The sequence below is a fragment of the Calidris pugnax genome, unplaced genomic scaffold (genome assembly GCF_001431845.1).
Source record: "Calidris pugnax isolate Ruff unplaced genomic scaffold, ASM143184v1 scaffold44, whole genome shotgun sequence".
NCBI lineage: Eukaryota > Metazoa > Chordata > Aves > Charadriiformes > Scolopacidae > Calidris > Calidris pugnax.
In genome coordinates, this window is record NW_015094506.1 from 12,304,653 (window position 1) to 12,326,690 (window position 22,038).

General features: G+C 37.0%; 1 protein-coding gene across 3 annotated transcripts in view; it reads left to right on the forward strand.

Moving 5' to 3' along the window:
* The window catches only part of POC1B (POC1 centriolar protein B), a 54,729-nt gene that overhangs the window by 12,967 nt on the left and 19,724 nt on the right, over positions 1-22,038 (forward strand). For all 3 annotated transcript variants that reach the window (XM_014964104.1, XM_014964106.1, XM_014964105.1), the window contains 4 exons: positions 154-287; positions 1,050-1,118; positions 4,603-4,755; positions 11,399-11,485. In XM_014964104.1, the coding sequence (XP_014819590.1) occupies positions 154-287; positions 1,050-1,118; positions 4,603-4,755; positions 11,399-11,485 (443 nt within the window). The remainder of the gene's footprint in view (positions 1-153; positions 288-1,049; positions 1,119-4,602; positions 4,756-11,398; positions 11,486-22,038) is intronic.

Here is a 22,038-nt window from a genome sequence, read left to right on the forward strand (position 1 = left end):
TTTAGAGAGACTGCTGTGCTCTGGCACTTTGGTTATTTTTCCCTTAAATGAAGTAGGTTGTTCTTTGGGAAGTAGAAAAGAGTGAAGAAATAAAGTCTGCATTTCCTGTTGGTAGATATCTATAGTCTTTGAATATTGTCTTTTGTAAATTAGTTCACAGAGCAGGGGTTAATTGTGTATCGTTCCATCCTTCTGGTAACTATCTCATCACTGCTTCTACTGATGGTACCCTTAAGATTTTGGATCTCTTAGAAGGAAGACTTATTTACACTCTTCATGGACACAAGGTATACAATCTATACACAGTAATCCTATTTAAATGAAGGTCTTAATAGATTATTCAGTGCCTTTTCAAAGGGAAAGTAACATTTGTGTCACTATGTCTTGTATCTTGCAACTTGCAGATAAACTTCAGTGGACAACAATTTATACACCTTGTCTCAAGCGCTAAGTAAATATATCACTTTTACCTACCACTACACAGTTAATCTGTTAATATTGTATGCATGCTTAATGTTAAGTAATAGATCACATTCTGAATTAATAATTCACTTTCTTGGTTGTCAAAATCAATTATTTGGCACGTTAGTCATTTTGTCTTTTGAAAAACAGCGCTTTCTAAGGAGGGGAGAGCTTATGGAAGATAACTTTTGTGAAGAATGGCAGACATTTTATCTCCTTTCTTTTAATGCAGAACAAGCCCTACCTTTGATAATGAATCACTCAAGCACATTGTCTTGAGTAATATAATATATATTTGATAATTTTTCATTGCAGAATTAAAGCATAGAAATCTAAGCAATATGCCACTATTTTCCTAGTATTGATTGTAGTAATTGAAATGCAGAATCTTGATTGAAGAGTTAATATTGCACATCTTTGTAAATTCTTCTGCAAAAGTTTCATTACTATTAAATTGTTCTTTATTAAAATTGAATTGAAAAATTCGTTTATATTAGATCATGGCATATGTGTTTTTCTCTTTGCATTACAATACTATGATTACAGTAATAGCGTCACTTTACTATATGCTAATTTTTTTCTTTCAGGGACCTGTACTTTCTGTGGCTTTTTCCAAAGGTGGTGAAAAATTTGCCTCAGGTGGAGCAGATTCTCAGGTTTGTGGTGTTGTGTCTTTAAATGTCTCAAGGTTTGTTACAGTGGATGGGAGTTAAATATAGTGTGTTAAAGTAACATGCTAATTACAGTCTGCTGACATGCATTCTGTTTAGTAGTGTGTTATATAGACTTTGTTTAGCCTAAAGTTAAATTTGAAGATTAAAATGATAAATATGTCACTTGAAAACTTTATCTTGACTACTTCTCCTCACTGTAACATCTAATTGAAAGACTGCAGTACCAGCCACTTCTGTTTTGGAGATTAAAATAAAGGAATGATTTTTAAATAGAAGGATTTAAGTGTTGCAATTCAGTGTCAAGAAAGTAGTTGTCGCAACTAGTGTTAATGCCTACTAGCTGCATTAGGCTTTCACTTCTTTCAAAATCACTACTGTGTAATTGTAAGAATTAAGTTGTGTTACTGGGAAAACTTCGGCTAGAGTTGGGAAAAATAGTCTTGTGTTAGCTTTGCTAATTCATATTGGTGAAACAGCAAAGTACTGGATTTTGTACAGAAAAGAGCTGTTTAACCATTTAGAACAACCAAAAATATTTTAAATTAAAAAGCAAATCAAATCAAAAATCAAATAAAAAAAAAGTGAAAATCTTGGCAAACTTCCAATATTAATTTTACAAGCAGAAAAAAACCCATCAAGAATGGGGAGAAGATATTTATTCCTTGTGACACTGGTCTAATATCTCATTTTCCATGCTAAAAGTTTGTTTTCATGAGAATTTTTCAGTTGCAAAATGAAACTAGGTAATCCTGAATTGTTGACCTTACTTTTCATGAGTACTTTTGAGTTTGATGAGGATTGGTATATTATACTTGAGAGGAAGTGCATGTCATAAACTAGATCACATGACAGAAGATTAATCTGAGAAGCTATGATGATAGAAAGGACATACAGTATGAAGCCCAGCTCAACCTCCCAAATTAATGCCAGCATAACCTGGGAATGCCTGTCTTATTGCAAGGTTACTTTGAATTTGGGACACCCTGAACGACAGGCATGTTCAGTGCAGTCATGTCATTGCCTTTGTCCTGCTGTGACTCTGTGCTGTAGAGCTGGTGGCACGTGGGATTGTGGAGTGAGTCGGTATTGTAGTGCAAAATCTAGGAGATGACGCAAGTTTCTCAGCAGCTTGGTATAGTGATTCCATGCTGAATGCATGAGAGGGAAGATCTAGTTTCATCAGGAAGTGCTTTAAGTGAATGCTGAATTGAAAAAAAAAAAAAGTAATCATGGTGGGTTTAGTAATGAATCCTTGTTTTATTTACCTTACAGGAAGGTGGGGTTTTATCTGTTGAAGTTTTTCCCCTTCTTGTGAATGTTCCAGTGGGAGAGGGCTACTTATTTTGTGGAACTTTTACTTTTGTATTGCAAGTTTTAAAATGTGCAGTGCTGACCATTGTGTGTTACATGCCTGTGTATAGATCTTTATCTATGGTAAACACAAGAACTTTATTCCTCAATGTTCACTTTCTGTTGGTGTATATACACATGTACTCCACAAACACCCTTTTTTTGCTGACCTGTCCACCACCCTCTTCTAAGTCTGCTAGGACAATAGTTGTGGGACCTCTTCTCAACTTGCTGTGCTAGAATTAATTTGGTTTACTGTAAATGTAGGGTGTATTCATTTAAAATGCTCTGCTGGCAGATCAGCAATGTCAAGCTGGTGAGCAGAGGCTGATCATAAAAGTATCATCTTGTATTCCTCATGCAGTATCCAAAAGATAATGTCTGTCCACAGCATGAGTTGAAGGCAGCTGATTCATTCTAAGTTTAGCACAGATTACTTGCTCTATACACATATTATTTCAAGCCTATTATACTTTCAAACATGAGATAAAAATCTGTTTTTACTCCATCAAAGAAGGAAAACCAGTATCTCTGCTTCTAGTTTCAAGTTTCTTTCTGGTTGGTGCAGAGCCAGCTGAAAGCTTTGTTCAGAAGCACGTTAAGTATTTGAAACAAGCACTGGATAATTCTTTTTTCTTTTTGTTTGCTTCTTTTCTCAGTCAAAAGACCCAAGCATGTAGAGTTCCCAAGTTTATCTTCTTCACGCTTCCTGGCTATATGTGCATGTGACAAATTATTTCATTTACCTGCCCCTGTGAAAGACGTAAGACCTTTTACAAGAGCAAAGTTATACCTATTCTTTTGAAAGGTAGTAGCCAGTGCTGTTAATTTAGTTCTTACAATCTAGAAGAGAACTCATTGTGTCCAGTTGACTGCCTTGACGTAAAAGGAAATATTGCCTTAGGGAATAACAATTTCTCTAGGGCTATGTGCAGTTGCTTTTACACTGTTTGCATTGCAGTTGAGATACTCAAGGCATATATGGATGTTTCCATGCTGCTTTTACTCTTATTAATTTGGTAATCTGTAACAAACCTGCAGTGGCATGGTCTTCTACTTTAGAGAAAAATGAGACACATTAAGAGCTCATGCAGTTAAAATGTTCACCACTGATGAAAGGTCCTATTTCTGCTGCCTCCCGCCTATACCTTTGTTTATACTCAGTGCTGAGCCAGTTTGAATTGCTAAACCAGCATAAAATTTGGGAAAACTGGGGAAAAAAAATCACATAAAAATGTGAGTAACTTTATGCTGGGTTGGATGATGGAGGTAGTGGATTTTTGACACATGGTAGTGTCAAAAATATTTTTGGCTCAACAGGTAAGTAATTTTAAATCAGATCACAATCCCTTGTTTGTTCCCTCTAATTTAGAGAGCAGCTATAAAAATCAGCATTGGACTTTTAGAAACTGCCATCTTCTAAGTGTTATGAATTTCCTCTCTTCTCTTTAAAGTAACAAAGATGATGCAAATCATGTAAACTTAATTTAATTATGTACGTCTACTGTTCTCTTATGACATGAGAGAGCAACATGGTGTGTTCTGATTTGGTTTCCTGGTCTATCCATAAGGCTGCATAGACTACTTTCTGCTGTCTTGCCTCTGCATTCTACTTTTCTTCTGCATTTGGCCATAGTGTGACTGCTGTGAATGTAATTGGACAAGTTTCAGAAAACAGATTCCTGTTGCTGAAACACTGGAACCAGGTGCTTTAAAATTCTGTGGAACTCTGTAATTTCTCTTATCCCCTCAAACTTTCTCGTTTTATCTGCAAACCTTTATAGGGGCCAGATATTTGATAGTGTATGGCCCCTTGATTTGGCAAAAAAAATGACAATACAGGCTAGTAGGACAGAAGTTCGCTTTGTTTTATAATTATTGGGACATCTTTTTAGAGTTTTTTTTTGTTATTGTGTTAAATAGACTGAACCACATCTGTTAGACTTGAAATACAAGATCCTCTGGGGAAGTGCCTGTGTTGTAGTAGAGATCAGATTAAGTGATGACAGAAGGTTCATTCTGATGTGGTCTGTTAGTAATAACAGATGTCACTGAAAATTATGTTTTGGGTACTGAATAAGCTTCAGGTAGTTACTGATATGATGGCTTCTTGCAGGTATTACTATGGAAAACCAACTTTGATTCATTTGATTATAAAGAAGTACTTAAACACCATATCAGAAGAACACATATTGATGATCCTCCTCATCTTCTTGATATTTACCCAAGGTCACCTCATCTCCATGATGAAAAACTTCAGTCAGTTGAGGTGAGTGCAATAAGTAATATAGCAAACTAGAACCTTTGTAAACAGTATCTGTCAAACATTTACAGTTAAATTTGTTCTATGTGTACCAGAGAGCTTTTTGTTGTTATGTATAATACTTTGGAAGTGACCATAGCTTACAAATCCACTTTAAGGTTACTAGGCTAGCTGGTGCTGTCAGATTTATCCTGGTAAATTCCTTTTGTGCTTCTTGTGTAAGTCTGTACTCTACACCTGATTTAAACAAAACATAGGTGATATTCTGATTTATGCTGAAATAACATGTTGAACTGCTGCAGAAGATATCTGAATCTTCAGTGAGCTTTAGGATACTACTCAAAAATATCATTATAAGCCAGACAAGGTGGCATTATTATTGCAAGTTAAATACTTGATTGTCATGAATGTCCTTCTTTCCAAGACCTTTATGTATTGTGAGAAGATCTTGATGTCTATTGAAGTTTAGAAAACCTTCTTGGCTAGTAGTGTGTTTTTATGTCACTACACAGTAGTGTAGTCTGATGTCTCTAAGTCAATTCTGCAGCTGCTTTACTGTCAAACCTTCTACCAGCAACCCTTGGATGTATTGGTAATTAGGAAACCAAAGTAAAATGTAAAATATTCTATATTCTATATCAGTATTTGGAAAATCCTGATATGGATTTGTCATGTTGTCTGAAAGCTATGTAGACAGGTAAACAGTACTGTCTTAGACAAAACTATTATCTCTTCCAGCCACAATGATTCTGTTATTCTACACTAAAACTTGAGGGATGTGTTTATGACTTCCCTTGGATAGCTTCTGCATGGTTACCTTCTGATTACCTGTACTTTCCTCTCTTTACTATTCTCTATATAATTCCAGTATCTAAGAGCTGTATCTGATATAAATCCAGGAAACTTTTGGTTGATGCTATATGCTAATACAGTCCTATAAAAATTCACGATTGCCCGTTTTTCTGCTCATATAAAATGTTGCCATGATATTTGTTTCCTCTCAGACTTCTAAAATACTGAGACTTGAGGATATTGAGGGGGTTATGTGTGTATGCAATATGTAAAAAATTGAAAGTATTTTGGTGGATGAAGGGAATCCTGACAGAATCCATCAAGTGTTTTCATGTGTCTGGTTCTCTTGTCAAGTTGGATGTGAGGGTTGCTGATGCTTAGTGTTTTGGTCAGAACAAGAGCAGGACAACTGCATGTATGACAAGCTTCACTGATTTCTCTACTGGAGTGTCATATTCATTGTAAGATCAATTAATGAAATTAAGTTTCTGGGTAGCAGCCTTCAATACACGTGGTCAGTGCTGGAACAAACTCAGTCACAGCATTTGCCAGCAGGTTTAAACCATTCTTGCTATGTCAGTGGTTTGCTTCAAGACCCAGTCAAATTGCACCCGTTTATAACATGTGATAAACATACAGACACACAGAGTAGCTTATAGTTGCAGGGTTCAGTTGCTTTCTTTTCAGGTCAACTCTTCTAGACCTCTGCTGCTCAGATGCTTGGCAAAGGTATAAATAGTTTCTAAACCAATTTTCCTTTCTTTTTTTTTTTTTTGTCCCTGGTAATTGAGAAGCTCTGGAAAAGTGTTAATGAGGTCAGGCTTTAAACTAAAGCTAGGAAGCATCTTGTTACCAATACTGAAAGGGCATATAGAAGAAATCTGATAGTTGAATGTCAAGATATTATTTATCAGTTAGCTTTGACAGATTCCACCCAACCTAATGTCTGCATTTCTTCATGATTAACATTTCTTACAGCAGCTTATAGGCTTCTTGTTTAGTGGCTCTGTAGTAGTGAAAGGACTCTGTGGCTTTGTCAGTCATCATACCAAAGTTTTGGATTAGAGTATCTTCCTCTCTAATAAATTTGAAATATATTACACTATTTGAGATAGAAGAGTCTCTGATAGTTTCAACAAAACTGGTGTTACTGTAATATATGATATTTTTATATTTGTAAATTAAATAATAATAATAATTAGGATTTCTTTTGCAGCTTATTTTCAGAATTAATGTAATAGTTTAGACAGTGTTAAAGTGAAGTTATCAAGTTCTTTTGCTCCATGTGTTTTTTCCTTTTTTACTGTCCCTCCTGACTCTTTCAATTGTTCTTTTTGTTGTGGTGAGGAAGAAGGGACCTCACCATCTGGACAGAGACATAACTTACCCAGACAAAACTAGTATCAGGGTACTCCCAGCAGTAACACGCTTTGGTGGCACTAATTGTGCTTGAAATTTTTCAGTGTTCCATCTTCTTAAATATTCCCTCCTGTAACTGAAAGAAGCCCAGTACTTCTAGTTCCGCTGTTCTGTACTCTGGAGAAAACAAGAGGAAAATTATTTTCTCTCTTCTCACAAACATACTTTTTTTTTTTTTTAACCATCCCAACCTCTTCCTAAGCAACAGGCAATAGAGAGAATTTTAGCCCTAGACAGTTCCACTACAACACCACCTTCCTCTTTATATGGCTTATTATGTTTCTAATATACCAGGAAAAGGAGGAATTAAATCACAGACATGTCAGTTAGAGGGAGCTTTTGGAGATCATCTAGTCTTGTTGCCAGTGGTACATAAAGTCAGCCACGGCTGTGTCTAGTTAGGGGGCTTCAAAGTGGGGTGGAGGTCCCCCCAGTCTCTCTGGGTGATCTGTTCCACCACAGTGCAGCAATTGTAACAACGCAGTTTTTCCTATTATCTGCACCTTGGATAAAGTGCAGGACTGTTTGCTTTCTATTTATTTTCTTTTTCGTGAGGAACAAGGGAAGATGATTGATCTTAAGTAAACTGAAGTAACAGTACTTCAAGAGATTTGTTAACATATGCAAGAGTTGCAGGCAGGCAGAGGAGGCAGTTCAAATGCAAGGTAGAAGTAAAAAGGACCTTTTAAGGCTTGCTACAAGCCACTACAATGCCATCTAGGCTCTTGAGATGTGTTATAATGCATTGCCCTGAGTTACACTGAGCTGCTTAAATTTAGGCCCCTCTATAGCAGGAATGAAGATTGATTCCCTTAGTATAAAACTTCAAGTGGTAGAACACAAAAAGTTCTAGAGATGTATAGGTAGAACTCAGAAGTAATTCTGTCCATTAACTTTTAACTTGTAGTGTTTCATGCATCTCCAGGTTTCCTCATGCTTTTGGATATTTGTTGCTTCTCTGTCCCTGCTTGCCTCAATGTGGCAAGGTCCCTACTATTCCAGAACTTGATTCTGGGAAAATAGTACACACAAACCAGAGCTAGCTTTGCTCAGAACTTACGCAGCTGCGTTCAGAGGCAGTTGTAGTGTCTTCACACATCACCAGTTAGAAATGCTGGTGCATTTCTCTTTTTGCACAAAAGAGTTTGCACACGGGCATTAAGAATTACAGGAATCACCTGGTATTTTGCCTTCAGGATAGTGACTGAAATATGGAGCTTAAGTTCACGTTTTCTCAGAAATTTCTCTTATTCACTCCTTAAAGCTGTATACAGAGCCAGTAGTATTTAAGATACTTTCTCTAGTTTTTCTCTCTCCCTGCCAATTTTTTGAAGTATTATTAACTTTTACAATAAATTCCTTTACTTTATCTCCTCCTTTTCAGACCAGCAGTAGCCTGAATTTTAATGCAGTGTCAAATATGATGTTCTTGACTTATAAATCTTTACAACTGTTCTCCAACTGCACTTATCTATGCAATTCTTGAATATTCAAGTAAGTAGAGGTATAAAGCTTATAATCTTTACAATTATTCAAATAATTTGGAAATGTAAGTAAATTACTTGTTCTCTGAAGGTGCCTACTTTTTTCCATTGGCCATAGAGGTAATCTTGGGTGACCAGGTCAAATACAGGTCTCTAGCAGTAAATTTAGCTGTGATAAATCACAAACATTGTTTCCCTTTGAAATAAGGAGCTTTTGGAGATATTTGAAAATATTATGTTTAATCAGTAATACAGTTTCAGTGCAATATACTGAAAGAATTGCACTTCACTTGACAGTTGTATATCTGCATTTCCTATGTTTGTAAGTAATTAATCTTTCATATACTAGAGACTACTTTATAGTGGATGGAAGATAGAAATAATTGTTTCCTTTAAAAACATAGCACTGAGGTTTGAACAAATTAGGATGTGTAGAGTTTGTATCTCGAGCATGAAAAGCTACTGTTGATTAAGTTTCATATTCAAATTTTCAGTGTGATTTCAGTTGTAAATATTTTCTTAAATGAAGGAAATCCAAATATACACTAGGTGGCAGTAGAAATAAGAATATATGGCTTACTTGGCTTGAGGGCTCCAGTCTAGCCCAAAGAACAGTGTTTAATCCAACTGAAAGCTAAATTTCTCTTGATTTGTTGGGAGAGACTAATTCACAGCTAGCTACATCACTTTCCTAGGAAATACTTTGTGTGAGTCATTTTAAACTTCCTCCTTTTAATTTTATTAATTTTTAATTTTTTGAGATACATTATAAAAATAAAATGAAGGGTGGCTTTTATTTCTGAGGTATGATATAATTTATTAAAATAAATGGATGGATATCTGTAGAGGCATAATCATTTACTTGCAGCATATGGCTGTCAATCACACACTTAGTTGGGCGTGTTTCTTTCGTTCCTCCCCTAGTTCTCTGTCCTAAGCAGTGGTCCTGCTTCCTACCTCTCACTTTCTTTAAATAATATATTTTGGTTTCTCTCCAATCTCTAGAAATCTGTAATTCCTTACATGAAAGGTTCTGTATTAACCTTCCTTCAAATATATTTTCTTGTGCTATGGATCAAAATATGCTAATTTTATCATCATATTGAAAGAAGATAATGAAAATACTTACATATCAGTTTACCATGTAATTAAAGGAAAGCTTTGGAAGAGTGTGTTTTGAAAACATGACAGCTCTCACTACCCTTCTTTTTAGTGTTCTGGTTTTCCTTTCTTGTTTTTTACATATAAGTTTTTCCAAATTAAGAGGTTGTAGAAGTTTGAAGAGAGGAAAGTTCATTTCTCTCTACTATACCAGACGTCGTTGATTTGAAAGTCATCTATTTTTTCTGTGAATTTTGTCCGTTCATAAAATAATAAGAATAGTACTTCCATATGTCACGTGGAGAGGGAAAATGTATTAGGCTGTGACACACCTAGATAATACAATAGTAGGGAAAATATACACACAGATTTTTATAGAGAGGCTACTATGATCCTTAGGTGGAACCATAAGATAAATAAAAGCAGCAGCTTTCTCAAACTTTGTATTATCTTATATTTTGTTAACACTTCACTTTCCTGAAAGGACATTAGCAAAATACTGCTAAAGTTATAGATTAACTCCTATAAGCAACAATAAATGAGAAGTCCAAGTGTGCTAGCACAAAGTCAAAATTGCAGATGTTGTGTTGACACATTTGATCAGTCAGCCTCTAACATTATCCCTGTATAAAACAGTTTTTCCTGTGGTTTTGGGAACAGTGTGGTTTGCGTTTGGCCAGTTAACTTATCACACATTAGTCGTTCAGTGTGACCTCCTACCTGCTTTCCACAACAGCGTTTTGACAATCGGAGTTGGCATGTAAGATGCAAGCACATCAACAGCATGTCTGTTTGGTTGCAAGAGATGACTTGAGGAACTTGAGTGTGAGTTGGGAACTGATCAATCTGGGCTGCTGAGTTTTGGTGCTGAGCACCAGAGCACTTTCAGCTTTGGTGCTAACGATGTACCCATGTCAGTAAGGCAGCTTAGGTTCGGGACTGGCTTGGCACACACCTTCCCATGCTTTGCTGAGCCAGAGTGGCTGCATCCACATTGATGCTACCTCAGGCTGAATGACAGTGGGATTTACAGGCTGCAGTACAAGTCTGCGAGTGAGGATGTGCCTCAAGTAAACTACAACAGGCAGGGGACCCATGTAGCAGGAAAAACAGTGCTGAATAGATGTGTAGAGAAACCTCCACAAGTGGAAGGCTCCTGTTGTCCTTGGACTGTAACAAGCTAATTGAGCATTATTGCTAGAGGGCAATACACCGCTCCTGCTGGCAATGGTCCTTCTTGTGGAAGGAGGAATAGGAAAGCTGGCCTACAACTGCAACCACAAGTGATTGATGCTGGAAAGTAAAACTCAAAGGGTGACTACTTTCAGGAGCCCTTATAGTTGTGTGCATGCAAAAACCTCAGAAGCGCCTGTGAGGGACAGTTACAGAGTTGGGAAGTTTTCTGAATAATTCCTACTGTTCAGTATTTCAGCAGCATCATTGACCACTCTGTTAATTGCATGGTTTCAGCCTTGGGCACATTTTGAGTTAGCTGTCTTAATAAATCCATTTCAAATTAGTATTTGTAACTTCATTTTGTCATACAACTGAACTTCTTGGCACTTGCAGCTCTTGTGGCAGGAATTCTTGGAGTTAGTTTTGGTGATGGATGTTTATGAGGTATAAATTATATTTCTGTAATAATACAGAAGAGTTCAGATATGCATTTATATGATTGCATTTTACATGGTTGGAGGGTAACATCCTACCTTTATTTTTACATGTTAAGGCCTGTTTCCAGTCCTTAGTGAATAATGGCTCCTTAATGCAACAAGTGATCCTTTTTATTTCAGTCTTATTTCACTTTCTCTGCTGGTGCTAAAATTAATAATTTTGTAATTCATTTTCAACAGGTCAACCCTAGCTTTGGTGTGACTAATACACAAACACTTGACCCACCTGTCATAGAGATTAGTTCCTCTTCAACTTTCAGTACTCCGGTAAGTTGCTTTTGGGCAGTGGTAAGACAGGGTATAGCTTAAACTAACATGTTGTCAGAAATGCACTCTTTCTGTCTGTATGAATGAAATAGACTTTTAAACAATTGTCGACTGCTCAGAGCTCGATACCCTGACTTCTGAACTTGAGCTTTCTTTCATAGTTCCCAAGGCTAACCAGAAGATGGTGTAATAGCAAAGCTTTTGTGTTATACTAGTAACTGTACCCATACATGAAGCACAAATTCTAATTATAAGCCCATGCTAATTATATAAAAATATTACTGTTAACATTTGTGCTTATTCTCAAATACTTCTTGTAATTCTGTCTTTATCTGCAAATAATGGGAAACCTGAAGAATATTTGCCTCATTGATTCCAAAAGTGAAGTTTTAATTTTTCTCCTTGTAAGGCATCTAGTTGTTCTCTAGGAGGGGGGGGGGGAAAGGTAACACATTTTAAGACAGAATCATAGGATTAGATAAATCTAGTGTTAGCTTTTCATATGACATTGCTATGGCATGTGGGAGGAAAGGAAGGCAATGTTTTAACGGTAGTTTCGTAGGAGGAGAAATATGCTCTCCTGGTATGAAATCTAAAAGACATACTGTTCTAGAATTAGGTTAAAATGAGAATTTCTCCTTTAGCTCTGAATCTGTTCCTGTGAAGGCATAAGTTTTATCTTGAGTAATTTTAGATACCATAACAAGAGTTTGTGGCTGAAGGGTTAATGTACATGAACAGGCAGCAGGTGTTATTTCTGCTGTTCTATTTTGTCATGAGTGCATTATGAAAAGGTATGTTGGAAGGTACTTTATAAAATTCTTCAAGAGTATTTATTGAAGATCATGATACAGAGGTTATGTCTAAGAGAAACCTTTTCTTCAAAGCAAATAATCATATAATAATTTATTTGAGAGATGATAATTTCATACATTTTAAGGTTTAGCAGTTGTCATGTGTTTTCACAATGGAAGTATGGTTCTTTAAGATAACTTATGTCAAAAGTAATTTGCAGACTTACAGAAATCTTAAGTAGGCTTGACAGACAGTGGATTGTGGTGGATATAATTTATTGTCTACCTATCACTTTAAAATACTCTGTGTTCATTACTTCCTGATCTTAATACTGATCACAGAATTCAAATGTATAGTTACACTGTAATTCTTTGATATGTACCTATAAATTTGCCAATCACTTCATCTCCTTCATTAATTCTTTTGATATGAGAACTGTTTATAAAACTGTGCCCAGAACTCATGGTAGGAATAAGTTGACCCACTAGAGACATCATCCTTTTGAATGCTGGCTTGGATGTCTTTACAGTCTTTATTACAAAAATGTTCAAAATTCATGCCTTCTGACTGCGTCAGTGATCACTACATTTCCCTCCCCGCCATCCCCCCCTCCGTATCTCTTGTCCTACCAGTCATAGGAAATATGCTAGTACTGCCCCTAAGGTGACTTATTGCAGAGCAAAAAGATACTAGTCGTCTTCCTTCTATAAAGATTTGTTAATAAAAATGATGGACCAGCATAGGTTGAGAGGGATGTCTGGAGTCATTTCATCTAACATTCCTGTTAAAGCCAGGCCAACTTGTATCAGGTTCCTAAAGACCTTGTCCAGTTCATATGTTAATACGTGTAAGGATGGAGATTTCACCACCTCTTTGGGCAGCTTGCTCTAGTGTTTGACTGGTGAAAATATTTCTTTCGTAATATGAAGCTAGAATTTCTGATGTTCCAACATGTCTGTTGCCTCCAATTCTATCCCAGTGGTCCTCTAATAAGTTTCTGGCTCTGTCTTCTCTCTATCCACCCATTAGATATTTGAAATGGCAATTTGAAATCCTTCCTTCTTAAGGCTGAACAAACCTGATTCTGTGCCTTTTCTTGTATATCATGTGTTCCAGCCCCCTCACCATCTTGCTCGCCCTCTGCTGGACTTGCTCCAGGATGTCAGTGTCAGTCTTGTCTTGAGAAGCCCAAAACAGGACATACAACTCCAGATAATTAAGGTGCAGCGAAGTATCGCTGTCATCTGTTCATGACAACAGTCTGCCTGGAGAAGATTTGAAAAATAAATATTTCAAAATTTCCAATCTTTACTGTGAATTTAAAATATATATTTAGATATTTTCTTAGCAATTCATGTATATTTTGAGCTTTATCTGTATGAGGAAATACTAGTATTATCTCTTCCTCCCACTCCTCCTCTTCCTTTCAAGGAATTTTAATTGCTCCATCAGAACCAACAGTCCATGACAACTTCCACACTTAAAATGCCTGTTTACGTGGAGTTTTTAAATTTACTTGTATTTTCTTCCTTCAAAAATTAAGCCAAGATATCCAGTACGAATGTTCTAGTAGGGATTTTGCTAAAAAATACTCTCTGAACTCTAAACAACTTAAAGCTGTAAGGCCAGCTTTTTTTGAACATGGTGAAAAACCTGTTTTCATCTCAGATTCACAGACACAACTTCCTTGTAAACTTATTGTAGGGAATGTGGTGGTTGTGTTTGTGGGAAAACTTCAGTGGAGTCTTCAGTATGGAGCTGCTTTCTTTTGGACTACAATTATAAAAGCATTAAGAATTCCTGTCTGTGTGTTGTTATTGTCAGAAAAATAGGTTTGAATTTGATTAATTTATTCATTTCCCCTATGTGTTACTGAAACCAGTATAAGAACAAGCTATGTATGCTTAACTAACTGGTATTTGTGTACCGCCCTGACTTTTCCAGTGGTAAGAGCCTTAATATTTTGCAGTTACTAAAAATGAGGTGTGTTTTAGCCTTTTAAACTCTGAAAATGTTCACTGAATTGGGATCAAGGTTTGGGGGCTGGGGTGGTGTTTCTTTCTCCCTTCTATCTCACTGAAGACTCTGGAAGTATTACTGCCTCTCTCCTACCCTTTCTTCTCCATATGTCAAGCAGCTTAATATTGCCTTTGTTTTCTGAACTATTGAAAAGGAAAAATTGGAAGCCTTGTTTCACTTTGGAACTATTTCTGCCCGTTCTCTCCTATGCTTTTGCTTTTAGTTTTGAGAGAGATTGGGTTTTTTCTGTTTTTTGGTTGTTTTTTTTTTTTCCTCAAGTCTGTAAGGCAATACATTGGTAACCTCCGGTCCCTGATAAGCTGTTGGGAACAAGGGAAAGTTGATGATGTCTCGGTAGTTTTTACTGACAGCAGCAGGAAATCACTGTGGAGGCGCTCTCTAATGTTCCATCCCTTGACCTTGCTCATGTAAACAGGATTTGGAGGAAGCAAAGCAATGTGCTGTAATCTGGAAGTCAGAATGTCTGTGCTGCCTGGGAGATCTTTGCTCTTCTTTCTCTTCCAGTGCTAGTTAACACTGAAAATAAGACATGTTTATTGTTCATTTACAGTACAATTTCTACAAAAGTTAAGACTGGATTAATTATTGGAAAGGGAAAGATAAGGGTTGTTCCTGTTTGGAACAAGAGGAACTTAACTATGTTTTAAAATAGAAAGTGCCCAAATAAATCCTCCTTCCCTGCCCCCACAACTTGTAAAATACATGAAAGCAAATAAGAGCATGTGCAACTCTTATTCCTCAAGGTAAGACACTGTTAGTTTATCGGTACTGTGTTTGCAGTAGGTGTCTTGATGAAAAGAAGTATCTGTACTCACAACTTATCCTATATGTGTTGCTTCCTCAGTATGTATTTCTTAGGTATTTTTGACACCCTTTATTTTTTTTTTTTCCTGCCTTTGAGTACAACAACAAAAAAAACCAACCACCAAACTCCCCCCCAAAAACCCCAAACTAAAAACCACCTCGTGTATTATGCGAAGACAGCAACTATGAAAGCAAGATTTGCATCTATTCTTCCATCTCTGTGTACAGAGACAACTTACACAACTATTCTTCCTCATGGGAACTTATTTTGAAAAGATCTTGGAGTAACATCTCTTCCTTGGATGGCTTAACACAACATGCCTTACATGAAAATAAATGCCAACTGTCTTCAGTGAGGTTAAGGAGAGGGGAAAAGGAAGAAGGGAAAGAATAGGAATTTTATACATGAATCATCTCAGGGGCCCAAGTCCAGTTCAGAAGGGAACAGCCAGTAGAGCAAACTCATATGGCACTGCACTGTGCACAGTGGTTGCCCTTATTGCTTGTTAGAGTTCATCTGAAAGCACAACAGCTTTCTGTAGTTCATGAATATCAAGTTTTCTTGGGACCACAGACATTTAGCCTTTCACTTAAACTTTGATCATTGCGTGATATTCATATATTTTTCTCTACCAAAGGAAAGTTCTGGCACTATCTCTTTGAAAGGAAGACTGGATTCATTGTACTATTTAAAAAAAAAAAGGGCAAAAAATGTCTTGCTTGTGTTCTTGTCCAACACTCAGTTGCCAATTAGACTGAGCTGTGCATTGGGGAATGATCCCACCAGTAGAAGGGCTTTGATTAAAAATTGACAGTTCCCAGCCTCTCCTGTCACCTTACCTTCCTTGCTCCCAGGCAGAGAAATGAGAAAGGCCACTCCCTGAACAGCTATGGATTTTTTCCATATACTGCCATTCCTCTGTTTACCAGTAAATACACATTTGAAATAACTGCTGACTCCATGATCTGAACTCCAAATTGCAAACAGGGAATGAAATTAGGGAATAATGTGAAGAGATCCTGTCTCTCCAAAGTTTTGAGGTAGAACTGTCTGCACCTTTTCCATAGATGAGCGTACCGAAACCTCTCAAACAGGCTCTGAATCTCTGATGCTAGGTCTTACCAACACATAGAATAAATGATATAACTAGAGGAACTCAGAAGTGTTTGGGGAGGGGAATGGGGAAGAATTTGTAAACTCTACTCTTGTTGTCTTTGCAAATGATTCCTTCTCTCTGTCTAATCTTGCTCTTAGACAAGCTATTTTTGTCATCTTGGCTTGCAGCACACTCCAGACAGACCTTTCTACTCTTTGCACGCTATGCAGGTACAGTGTGTGGGGCTGAGGGAAGAGGATGGGCTGCCTTTTCCCCACAGCTCTGCAGCTGAACGTGTTCAGCTGTTCACAGGGAAGGAAAATCTCCCATCCTTCCCAAAGGCTACACCGAATCCATCTGGAACAACTATGAAGCAGTAGGGACAGCCTTTACTCTTTCTCAGCTTGAGGCCTTCCAAAGAAGGTATGGTGTATATTAAAAAAAAAAAAAAAAAAAGGCTCATCATCTGTCACAAGTGCCAAAAGGATGAAATGTTTGGCATATTGAACAGTGAATTTCTAAACTTGCATTTTGAGCCTCTGCAGAGGCACAGGCATGTTAAAAAAGATTTGTGTGCTTAATCTTAAAAGCAATATACTTTGATACCACTAGCATCAAATAACACTTAAAGATCAGATACATGAAGGTGAACTCAATATTTGTAATAAAAGAAGAATATGATCCAAATGGCCCTTGCATTTTGCAGTGATGCCATTCTAACACAGCATGTAACTGCTGGTTTACAAGGAGAGAACAGGAAATGTGTTGTGCCGCTACATAATTAGGTAATAATACATGTCTTGATGTTCCTTAATAGGCTTCATTATATTCTTTGAGTGAACTGGAGCTTGAGAGAAAGTCAAGTCTGCATTAGAGACAGAATTCTGAATTTGAGCACTAGAGAGTGCAAGAATATAATATTTACTATGCTATTTTTAGCCTGCTTTCCTGAGGAAATGTACCTTATGAGATAGGACAGACACAGACAAATAAACAGTACAATCTCCTAAATAATTTTTGAATCAAATAGTTGGTGTGTTTGTGGTTTTTTTTTTTTTTAAGATCAAGTTTGGAAATAAGCAGTTAGTAGAATAGGGAAACACATTAGTGCTGCAACTAAAGAAAAAGCCAGTGGGATGTGACACTGAATTCACTGATACAGGACTAGGTAGAAACTAGTTACTGGTGACCTGCTTTGTAAGAATGTCACAGCACATAGGGAGGGAGCTTGAGTTACTGTAGAATAGGAAGCTCAGGAAAGGTTCTAACAGGAAAAAAATCTACACTCTCCCTCTGCCCACCCCAGCCATATTAAAAATTAAGCTTCAATATCTAGTTTCCTCACAAGGCAGCGTGTTTAATTATGTTGCCTTTGCCCATAAAGACATTATGAACAGATGCTATTGCTGAACTGTTGGCACTGTTTTGTAAGATGACTGGCTTGCTGTAGATGACTTCTAGAACTGGCAATATTTTACTTTGTATAGGGTCTTACTCATGGCAACAGTGCAATGCTTCAGGAATGCTTTTCAAGTTGATCCATGTCTGTATATTGTTCCTTTAGCGAATCAGCACATTTCTGGGAACGAAAGGGATGGAAGTTCCAGGTATTATTTCTGTTTCAACTTCCTGAGATACTGCATGTGTACGCTCTGACCTTGTCTGCCCAAGCCGTGTTTCCCTGCTCGGGCTGGGAATGGAAGCTGCGTTCAGAGTTCTCACAGCTGATTGTGCGGCACGCAGAGAATGCCCGGCAGCTATCAGCCCACACAGCCAGTAACAACTGGTTCCTTCCTCTTCCTGGGGAAGAGTAACATCCTCTGAGAAGAAGCATCCCCTGAGGAATGCGGGAACAGCAGCAAGCCTTTCACACAGGAAATTGCTACTATAGCACTTGTAGAAAAGTGTTTCTGTCACTCGGATTGTCAGTCTGTAATGAGCTTCCTGCTGACCTAGATGATGATTTACTACTGATCTAAATGCCATTTGTGAGTCATTTAGCTTAATGGAAGTTAATGAAGTTAGCGTTCAGTAGCTCTGTTACTCTGTAAACACCTGTTTTAATTTTCTTTCATGCAGTAGCACAAGTTAAGTTTGGAACTTCTTGAATGGGAGACTAATAATTCTGAGAGTGCACTTTGTGGGATTGAGAAACAAGGGAATGTTTAGTGGTGACTTTCTTAGAGAAGGTTGCAAGGTTTTATTTTTGTTTATCTTAAGTTGGATAATAAAGCAGAGCTACAGATCAAGCATGTCAGAAAACAAGATGCTAAAGCTAAAATACTGCCCTTCAACTACACTTTGTTCTTAAATACTGTTGAAGTCTAAGTTTAGCACAGCATGCTTGCAACTGCATGGTAGAACCTCGAATATAAAATGAAATGTATATATATAAAAAACACCATTATGTTATTCAAAATGGTTAATGCAAGTCTGTTACAAAAGCAAACTCTTTAATATTGTTTAAATCTTTTCTTATTTTTCCTAATTGACAGTGCTTGAACAAGGGCTAGCAAATTCTATTTATTGCTTAGATTACAGTGATATCTAAACCCAGAGGGTGCTTTCTGCCTAAAAGCTTGTTTGAGTGTTTTCCAAATATATCAATTGTTCTAATACAACACATCTCTCCTTGCAAACCTTGCTGCATTACTGTCTCGTTTGCAGTATGAGATGTAGTTACTTGCTTCATGTGAGATAATGGAAACACAGAGTCAGATCCAAAAATTACATAGGTTGCTTAAAATGAGACTGACTTTTTTTTTTTCAAATAAAATTCAGCACCAGGGCAAAAATGTTCCTTCATCAGATAAATGTTTGATATAGAAAAATTCTGAAAGCATCTTGGCTTGTATCTTCTATCAAAATAGTTTTGGAGTCAGCAATTAAGTAGGAAATGCTAAAGAATGATTTCACAGTCATTTTAACTTAATGACTGTTTTTGTCTGGTTAATTCTATCCAAGTCAATTTCATGATCTACTCAGCTATCCAAACACCAATAGCAGCACAAAGGAAATAATGAGAAAAAATTATTTGGAGATTAAGTAGGAGATTAGAGCTGGCTGTAACCTGAGGTTGACTGATGTCCATGGAGCCATGTATCCAATGTGATTGTGCTATAATCTACAGGTATGTTACATGCGTGACACATATGAACATCACCTTTCTTAACGTGCAATGGAAAAATATCAGCAAAGGAGGTAGCAGTAATGCCTTCCTTTTGTTCAGGCGGTAGGTGTGTTGGATTCTGTTATTTTTTCAGCTGAAGAGGATTGAGCTTGCTTTCTTTTGCATGGCCATAACCTGAACAGCAGGTAACGAGATGCTGGGAGGCCGAATGGAGGCAGCTCCATCCTTCATGCTTGAATCTGAAGTACAGTAAAGTAAAAGCTGAAAGTGTATGGCACTAGAGGAAAGCAAGAGAGCAGCAGGCTATGGTTAGTGATTAGTGCTCTTCTGGGAGAGAAACAGTAGATTCTATTGCCCTTACGCCTTTTGCAATAAATAGTAAGGAAAAAGTAGGAGCTGTGTGACTGCAACCATAAGTGGAGACACATGGCATCACTGTTCTGAAAAGCTGTACTTTTGTACTTGTTTGTTTGTTTTCGTATCCCCTCATGGAATGGTGCTCTGGTCGTACCTGGTTGGGACGGTGGGAGGCATAGATGGATGCTGTCCTCAGGTATTTTCTAACTGTGTAGGTTATACTTCCTGAATACCAAGATGCCAGTTCCACACTGCATGTCAGATACCAGAAGCATAGGCATTACGATGCAACTCTGAGTTGACTGTTGCAGTATTTTTATTGTAGAGGAAGACCCCTTTCTTGACATAGAGAATTAGTTACTTTATCCTTAACCTATCCTTAGATGAACCAGTATCAAAAGTTCCTTACTGAAAATACTGCTTTTCCAAGCCATGATTCATTCCTATAGCTGTTTCCTCTTTTCTTACACGTCTCTTAGATCAGTAATTCTGTGTACATCCAGTTTTTGCCAGTGTAGTGTAACAGTACAATACTACCTCTTGCTCAATATTTCCAGCTAGTTACAGCTGTGTGTAAGAAGGTACTGTAATTCTTCACTCAATAAGGTTATCACATCAAAATTTTATCCTTTCAGTTATACAATGTGTCATTGTAATTCTGCTTTCTTCAGTGTATTACTCTAGAGTGTCTTCATCTCCGAGGTCTTATATGTGTACATAAGGTTGCATTTGGCCAAGTAACCCCGACTGTTTTAGTAGTTTCTAGTGTGCCTTTTTGTGTCTGTAAACTTGATCTTCTAGGTCATGGGTACATTTTGCATGGGACTGAAATAAGAACATATTTCAATGGAATCACTAAAACCAGCATAATTCTGTAGTAACCTTCTGATGTAACAGTTTTTGAAGAAACACTAATTGGATAATTGGTTGTATACTGCATTACAATCTAAAATTTGTTAATTAAAGTTGTAGCATGCATATTATGGATTTAAAAAAAAAAGTGCTTTTATCAGGAACAGTTTGACTAAGTATTTCTCTAGAGAGGTCTTCAGTTTGACAGGCTGTTTCTTTTCTTTCTCAAACTGTATTGATTTGCTTGACATTAGGCCCTAAATCTTTGCTATATATGTCCTAAATCAGCTCTTCAGTGTTTTTTCCCTGACACAATTCTCAAGCTAGCTGTGACCTATGACCGCACAGTTATCCTGTTTATCCTTTCTAACTACTGATGGAATGTCTGCTTCCCCAATCCCCTGGTATTTCTCCATTATTCCAGGATATATTAAAAAATCAACATCATCACCTAACTTGTTAAGTTATTTCAAAACCATTGAGTTCAAACTATGTAACTTAGGATTTAAAAATATTTACATACAGCGGAAATCGTTTAATGGTCTTTTCTTGCTACAGTTGGAAAAGAGAGATTTTGCCAGAAATACAACTACAGCATTTATTATCTTATGAAATGGAAGATAAAAATACTGCATTAACCACTTAAAAAAAAAAAGTGGTGCAGAATTTTTTTAACACCTCTAGCTAATAAGTATTCCATTGCTGGGATGACTTTCGTTCCTGGTATTTGTAAAGTACAATAATCCTTGACTGGCAGAAGTAATGCAGCCTAGTTTCCTACAATTTTTTTTCACAGCTGACTAATGTTTTATTTGAAGCTTTCCAGTTGCTTTGAGGTAATTACAAGTTCTGTTTCTCTTGTATGCATTCTCTGGTCTCCAGTAATACGTAAACTTATGCCAGAGCCTTTCTCCCAGTGGGAGTACTTACTGGTTTCTCTCCTTTGGCTGGCAATCTAGTCTCAGGAAATTTATATGAAATCAGCTTTCTCCAGGATATCTGTTCCTTCATCAGACCCTCTTAAATCTGCAACGAATTCAAAACTTAAATGAGGTCTGGGGACAAGCAGATGGAAATGATAGTGTCAGTGTTGTTTCCTTAGGAAAGTGTGCTCAATGTCCTTTTTATTGCTCCTGATTCTAATGACTATAGAGTTTTTGCTGAGGTCTTCAATTATCCTGATCAGCTGTGTTTCATCACTTCTAGCTTATGGTCATTTGTATTATTCTGCCTTTTACAGTTATAAAAACAGTGTATTTTATCTGTGAAGGCTCTAAATCCCCAACAGGAACTGGCATTTAGGACTGGAATGCCAGCTGTTGATCTGGGATTATAGTGCCAACTGCTTTTGTTTTTGTTGTCATTTTAACATCAAGTATGGAGTGTGGCCCACAGTAGGCCACACTGCATACTATACTTTTTAGCATAGTTGTGTTCATATTTCTTATCTATACCCTAACAATTAGTATTATTGCAGT